General features: G+C 34.0%; 1 protein-coding gene across 1 annotated transcript in view; it reads right to left on the bottom strand.

Annotated features, from left to right (window-relative positions):
- The window catches only part of LOC106474057 (rho GTPase-activating protein 7-like), a gene marked incomplete at its 5' end in the record, with an annotated part of 28,291 nt that extends 20,397 nt beyond the window's left edge, over nt 1-7,894 (bottom strand). The window contains 3 exons of the mRNA XM_022402436.1: nt 5-86; nt 7,161-7,232; nt 7,835-7,894. Of these exons, the coding sequence (XP_022258144.1) occupies nt 5-86; nt 7,161-7,232; nt 7,835-7,894 (214 nt within the window). The remainder of the gene's footprint in view (nt 1-4; nt 87-7,160; nt 7,233-7,834) is intronic.
- Nucleotides 7,895-8,114: the final 220 nt, after the last annotated feature.

The following is an 8,114-nucleotide window of genomic DNA, read 5'->3' as shown; positions in this document are numbered from 1 at the left end:
GTACCTTATCAATGCTTGGATTGAGTCAGAATCAAGAAATTTGTGATCTTCTTCAACACTACTGATGTCAATGGAAAAGTGACCATCTAAATAAAAACAAAAGTTGAAATAAGTTATATTAAAATCACACAGTTCACTTCTTCTACAGTCTGTTTTTAATTTATTTATACTTAGATTCACCATGCAAGAAATTAGCTCAGTATCTTAAGCACAATAGTTATTAAAATATTTAACTTATATTTATTTATAGGTCTTTTCTGACAACTGAAATGGCATATTCATGTACACAGACAATCCTGGAAATGTAAATAGCAAAGGTCCAGGCTCAAATTATAGAGAATGTTTATGAAATAACATATAATAACATAAAACATACAACCAAATTTTATCGGAAACATAACGATTGTGATTCGTCATTTATGACTTTCATTTAACAAGATAATGGTAAACAGCATAATTATGAAATGTTTATAAAACAAAAGAATATATACAACTGGTTTTGTACAAAAAACAAAAATTAGTTATTGTTTATATAATAAACACCTTTATTTCTTTTTAACTGGGATAAAAACGTATAATACAATGCATATAAGCAATAGTAGTATCGTTTTCTCTATTCAATCAGAGTTACAATGTAATCAATGAAAGTATAAAACAGATGTTAAACACCTTTCTTTTTCTTGTGTTTTAAACTTCCATTGAAGAGAATGGTATTTCTTCCATATGACTTTAATGCAGACTTTGCCAAAGTAGGCGATTCAAATATTTACTACTGAAAAGTTTCATACAAGTGTACATCAGCTATTCTAAAACATGAAATACAGGTCTATAACATATTTCATACAAGTGTACATCAGCTATTCTAAAACATGAAATACAGGTCTATAACATATTTCATACAAGTGTACATCAGCTATTCTAAAACATGAAATACAGGTCTATAACATATTTCATACAAGTGTACATCAGCTATTCTAAAACATGAAATACAGATCTATAACATCTTTCTTATCAGTTGGAATTCATCTATCTTTCTCTATAATATCTATACAATACTGGATGAAGAACTAACTTCTTCGACACAAAATAAAAAATAGGTCTTCAAAGGACTTGTAGAGATCTATACAGACCAATTAATATGTTGACTGTCATTAAACAACAGTTCTAACACTGCTCACGTGTGGAGGTTCTTCTTAAAAATCATTGACAAAAGTAAAACGAGTACCAACATACCTGTAACATTAACACTCCAGGAGGATGTTAACACGGTCATTTATAAAACGATGAAGTTACAAATGTCAATCTAGGAAGTTACTCTCATGTCGCAAGATTGTTTTAAAAATTTAGAGGTGTAAGGTTACAACTTACAAGTCTATCTTCGTTACACAACCCAAGTTTTTGTGACGTACAATATTAAGGCTATTAAATAAACACTTTACTCGTGATATTTCTTTCCTATCCTTGTGATATGTAATTGAGTACGTTTATCTTCTAATTACATTTGCTACGAGTATGATATCACAGTTTACTGTAACACAAATTCATTGAATCGTTCATCATCTTGTGGGGGTGTACACGATAATCGGCTTATATTTGACATGTGTGTATTGCAATCCCTTGATTTTATATTTGTCCACATTTTATATCATATCGTTTAAAATGACTACTTACCAATTGATAGTATAACTTTCACGACAGGTCATAACTATCGGAAGCTCATCATATTTCAACTTATCGTAGCTTAAACAATCTACCCTAAGCAACAGCCTGCTTTCGTTTTTATAGCGCGCTTCACGTTTTTTGTCAATTATAGTGGTAACTGTGCTCGCGCACCTCCACACGTTGCCGTAGCAACAGACAACTGAAAACGGCAATAAGCTAGCAGCAGCTTTTCATAAAGTTGAAAAGATCACTGAAATCGGAGACATAAACTTAAGATATTATACATGCACGTTAAACACTGGCACTCTGACGACCACAAATAATCGGTCTAAAATCTGAAATACACGAAATGAGGGGAGGGGGAAATGTCACTTCGTCATTTGACCTTCAAAAGCTCCTCAGAGTGACATAGTCTGCGGACTTCTACTACTAGAAACAGAGTATGTCTGCGGAATTTTACTACCAGAAACCGGGTTTCGATACCCGTGGTGGGCAGAGCACAGATAACCTTTTGTGTAGCTTTGTGCTTATTAACAAACGGTCTTTAAGTGGTGAGCTTTAAAATCATTCGGATGAAAACATTACATAAGGATAGAATTTTTAACCCCTAGAAACGATTTTTTTTTCACATACGACATATATCTTATGGCTTGTTTGTTTATTTGAAGTCAAGCACAAAGCTACACAGTGGGCTATCTGTGTTCTGCCCACCACGGGTATCAAAACCCGGTTTCTAGCGTTGTAAGTCCACGGATATACCGTTGTGCCACTGGGGTACTACGATTTTAAGTATTATAGGTACCTATTTCTTAGATAAATATATTTTAAAACTCTTGGAATTACTCTAGAAAAGTTATTTTGAAGTATTTTAAAAAAATAATGTAGCTAAACTGGGCAATATAATTGCGTTAATATTCATTTAGCATTTAATGCCACATCATGTGGCATTAAACATGTACCTCATAAAATGTTTCTTCAAAGTGCCCCCACACTTAATTAGAACAGCAAGAAGAAGAAAAAAGGTTCAGTTGAAGAAAGGAATAAGAATAGAGTTGGACTTGATAAGAACAAGGCAAACTTCTGAGTGACCACTTGACAGATAGTGGTGAAAGTTACCAGAAGAATGTGACCTTGTAGAAGGGTAGAGCTTCCAAGACCGATCTCCAACGAACAACAAAGTCCACAACTCCAGAATCTGACCAGCAATCACGCGGAGAAAAATGTTTTGCTTCTTTGTTTGTGCGCAAACATACACAATGGGGTATCTGTGCTGTGCCCACCAGGAGTATCTAAACCCAGTTTTTAGCGTTATAAGTCTTTGGACTTACCGCTGAGCCACTGGGGACCAATGAATAATGTAACCAGGGGCGTCCGACTGCTGCTTGTTTTATTTCTATGATACAGGTAATTACAGATGTGGACGATAGCTGGTAATGTAAGGTAAAGACATAGTATTATAAATAGATGGCTACAGTCAGCGGAAAGTTTCAGGAAAAACGACACTATCAAAAACTGGAAATAAAACAACAACAACATGAGGTAGAGTGAAACGGTGATGATAACAAGGCCAGGCATGGAAGAACTTAAGACTTACTTCACTCTGAGATAGAGGTAAATTTAGCAAACATCTTGCTGCAAAAAACCACTGGTATTAAAAGAGACTCTTCCACAGTGTGATTACACCAAGAAGCACTGAAAGGGTGCATTACAGAAAGAAAATATTTGTACCGGAATGATGACAAACAGAAGAAACATCCATAAAAATGAAACAGATTGTATATACAGAATAGTAATTTAATCTAATGACTCAAAGTCCGAGATGTTTGGAACCAACAGAGTGGTTGTTGTAAAAGCGCGAAGCTACACAAGGGGTTATCTGTGATAAGCCCAGAGTGGTTGTTGTTAAAGCGCGAAGCTACACAAGGGGTTATCTGTGATAAGCCCAGAGTGGTTGTTGTTAAAGCGCGAAGCTACACAAGGGGTTATCTGTGATAAGCCCGCAACAAGATGGAGTTAACATCGAAGTTTAATCACAACCGGAGTTGGTGAACTCTACCGTAGGGATGGAGTCCTGTATTCTGCTCGATATGTCCATTCACATCGCTGTTTCTTCGGTTAGCGAGAATATTTCATTTTCCAGCACGATAACGGTTTTATACATACAGCGAACGCAGTAAAACAGTATCTTAATAAAGCCTATATGTCTCCAACGGTTCGAATGAATGCTTCAGGCAGCGAGTTCAGTTAAGGCACGTCTTTTATTTGTTATTAAGCACAAAGCTACAAAATGGGCTATCCCTACCACAGGTATTGAAACATGAATTTTAGCTTAAAAGCCGCCAAACTTACCGTTAAACCACTGGGGATCGCTAAGGAGAGACACACTAAACGTTAGGAAAGTAAACTCCAAATTCGTTTTAAATGAGTTCGTTTTGCTTTCAAACATTGTAAAATAATAAAGTACCTACATTAAAAGAAACTCGGTGTCATAAAGTATAAGGTAATTATTCAGTGGTCTCTAATTTATGCGCAGTACTTTACATGAAACGTTTGCACGTGTCGTCCACGTGCTTTGCTGTCGGATCATGTAACGTGACTTCGCTGCACATTGGGAATGCATTCCACAGACTAATACATCGGTCTGATCAAACAACTTTCAGGTTTTCGGCACATTTATTTACACATAACTCTGAAGATAAAATTATATACTATGAAGGTATACAAACAAAAAATACTTCATGCGACTAAGGTGGGTGAGTGTTTGGTATAACCAATATAAAACAACAGGTTTTGAACGGGACATATACCTTAGAAGATTACTCTTAGTATCTCGTATTTTCCTATTGTTCATTCAGTTAGTTATAGTCAACATTCTCAACAGTTGGAAAATACGCATTCAGTTAGTTATAGTCAACATTCGTAACAGTTGGAAAATACGCCTTTAGTTACAGTCAACATTCGCAACAGTAGAAAAATAGGCATTCAGTTACAGTCAACATTCGCAACAGTTGGAAAATACGCATTCAGTTACAGTCAACATTCGCAACAGTTGGAAAATACGCATTAAGTTACAGTCAATATTCGTAACAGTTGAAAAATACGCATTAAGTTACAGTTAACATTCGTAACAGTTAGAAAATACGCATTAAGTTACAGTTAACAGTTGGAAAATACGCATTAAGTTACAATTAACAGTTGGAAAATACGCATTAAGTTACAGTCAACATTCGTAACAGTTGGAAAATACGCATAAGTTACAGTCAATATTCGTAACAGTTGAAAAATACGCACTAAGTTACAGTCAACATTCGTAACAGTTGAAAAATACGCCTTTAGTTACAGTCAACATTCGCGACAGTTGGAAAATACGCATTCAGTTACAGTCAACATTTGGAAAATACGCATTCAGTTACAGTCAATATTCGTAACAGTTAGAAAATACGCCTTTAGTTACAGTCAACATTCGCAACAGTAGAAAAATAGGCATTCAGTTAGTTATAGTCAACATTCGTAACAGTTGAAAAATACGTATTAAGTTACAGTCAACATTCGTAACAATTGAAAAATACGCATTAAGTTACAGTCAACATTCGCAACAGTAGAAAAATAGGCATTCAGTTACAGTCAACATTCGCAACAGTAGAAAAATAGGCATTCAGTTACAGTCAACATTCGTAACAGTTGGAAAATACGCATTCAGTTAGTTATAGTCAACATAATCAAAATATAGCAATGCTCACCATAACTCAGATGAAACCACACGAGAAAATTTTAAAAGTAAACTGAGTGTTTAGAATAATAACTTAAAATGAACGAAGCTTGGTGATACAAAGTACACAAATAACGCTCCCCAGTGAGAAAGTTATAGGTTTACAGACTTACAGTGCTAAAATCTGGGGTTCAGTTCCCCGTGGTGGACACAGCAGATAGCCTAATATGGTTTTGCTTTAAAACAAACAAATACGTGTACTATTGAATGTGAAGGCTGAATACTCAGTGTTGATAAGTCATGGACAAGTAAAATTCTAAATATTAAAGCAGTTACAAGGAGTTTGCATTTTCTTTTACCAAATAAACGTTCACCACCCCTCTCAATAGCTAGATGTAGGTAAAATATCCAATACTGTCTTAACCTGTTTGAGACTGGAAATCAGTAGTTTAATCACTTCAAACTGCCAGAATCTCCTACGGGTTTCTTTACAGATTTTTACTAAGAATGTTAATTAATTCTTCTAATTATTGAAACCATGGTTTGCTCTGCATATTTATACCATATTTAATGCTTTACAGCAACTACGCAATTCCTGCTAATTTCGTGATTCTAACGACGAACCGTATGTTAATTAACTTATTCTATGTGAAGCTCCTCGTACTGTGGCTAATTTCACTGTCTAAGAAAAGTAGAAAAACACAAACATGTCCTCAAACACCAAAAACCTGTTTTTGTTATGCCATTTTTATACAAAACAAGTTCAATATTGAGAAAGATATAGTTTACATAATTTCTCAGCCCTCGCACACCAATAACATTAATGTTATACTGAATGTTTATTTACTTATTAAACATTTATTTATTACAGTTATATTTCTAAGAACACAAAACAAGTATGAGTCACTTATAAAGTACCAACAGCGGGGAAGGTACGGAAGTGTTTGGTAATTATGTTAACGACAGTTTTTGTATAGCTCTCTATGCTATTCATCTGGTTTATTATGTTCATATGTTAAAAGATTGTAAAGTATCTGTCGAAGTACCTTCAAGTTCTACAAAAAAATATCAAAACTCAAGAAAATTTTAATGAATAAACTAAAAAATCTAAACTTCCCTTATTAAACCCGTTTTTCTATATATGGTTTCTTACGTGCAAAGAGTGAATTTTGGGAAAACTTGTAATCAACCACCCAAGCCGTACTTTACAACTAATCTAAAACAATATATGGCTAAAGTTTGTGTATCTGTGTGTGTGTGTGCGTGTCAACTTATAATTGGCGAATCCTCCCTCTCAAATGTCGCGTCCAGAGACCTCTATGTCTTCCCAGTGTGATTCAACAGGTACATCATCTACAACTTTCAAAAGTCAGCTGCTACTAAAAACCACTTCGTCTCTATTGGACTCGTTAAATTATCATCTTTTGATAACTTATTTTTAAACATAACCTATCCGTGTTATCTTTGAGAAAAATTAGTTTATTCAGCGCAGTTTATAATATTCCTGTTCAGTAAATCAATTCGAATCTGAAATTATAAAGTGTCCAACAGTTCAGTCCCTAATTATATATTACGTTAGAAAGATTTATAAAGCGAATAGTGTCCAACAGTTCAGTCCCTAATTATATATTACGTTAGAAAGATTTATAAAGCGAATAGTGTCCAACAGTTCAGTCCCTAATTATATATTACGTTAGAAAGATTTATAAAGCGAATAATGCTTTAACTCGTTCTCTTTTCTCACATCTAAAAGTACAAAATGCTTAAAATCAAGTTATGTCATATTTACCTTCGTACATCTGTGAATACTGTGGAAATCCTGCCGCTCTCAGCCAATTACAAGCTTCTAATGCTTCCAATTCTGAAAAATAATAAAATTAGTTGAATCCAGAAATTGTTCGATTCATGAAAACGCATTTAAATGAAAAATTATAAAATATATATCGCTCAATGTTAAGCCTTAACAAAAAGAACGGAAAAAGTACTTAAACGGCTTAATCAGTAAATGTCACTTAGTACTAAACTAAAAGAAAATAGTGATCAAAATAAGCTAAGTAATAAAGGAAAATAATGGTCCAACTACGTTGAATATTATCCAATAAGGAAACAAATGGTCAAACCATACTAAATATCACTCGGTGGTAAAGAAAATTATTGATTAACTACACTATATAATAGTCAGTAGTAACACACTGACATGTTAGGCTTAATTGTGCATCATAATACGAAGCACATCGTACGGTTAGGCTTAATCGCGCACCATAATATGATACAAACGACATTGTTAGGCTTAATCGCGCATCAATGAAAGGAATCATCGGTGTAGCTTCTAAGAGTAAAAGTAAACATTTAGAAGCATTTTTGTAAAGTTTGCTTTCTTTAATAATTCTTTTAAGACATATGATGAAATTATGTTAATATCCAGTCCGGTAACTCACTAACTGTAACAAACTGATTTATTACCTCGTTTAACGTTATTACTGTTGTAACTTGTAGGCCTAATTTTACAGAACGATAACTGTACTAAACACCGTAAACAAATATCAACTTACTTGTACCACGTAACGCGATAGTTAACACTGACAAAAAATCTCTATTTCGAAATAACTCAATCATCTTGACTATCTTTGAACTCATACTATTTTTTAACATAATCTCGTATCTATAATCTTCATATGAATATGCAAGAAAACTTTACGTCACATCTCTAGACTTAAAAAAAAAAAAGATTTAGGGTAACTTA

The sequence above is a fragment of the Limulus polyphemus genome, unplaced genomic scaffold, assembly GCF_000517525.1.
Source record: "Limulus polyphemus unplaced genomic scaffold, Limulus_polyphemus-2.1.2 Scaffold6772, whole genome shotgun sequence".
Classification (NCBI taxonomy): domain Eukaryota; kingdom Metazoa; phylum Arthropoda; class Merostomata; order Xiphosura; family Limulidae; genus Limulus; species Limulus polyphemus.
Note: the sequence above shows the minus strand (reverse complement) of the source record. Positions and strands in the feature narration are given on the sequence as shown.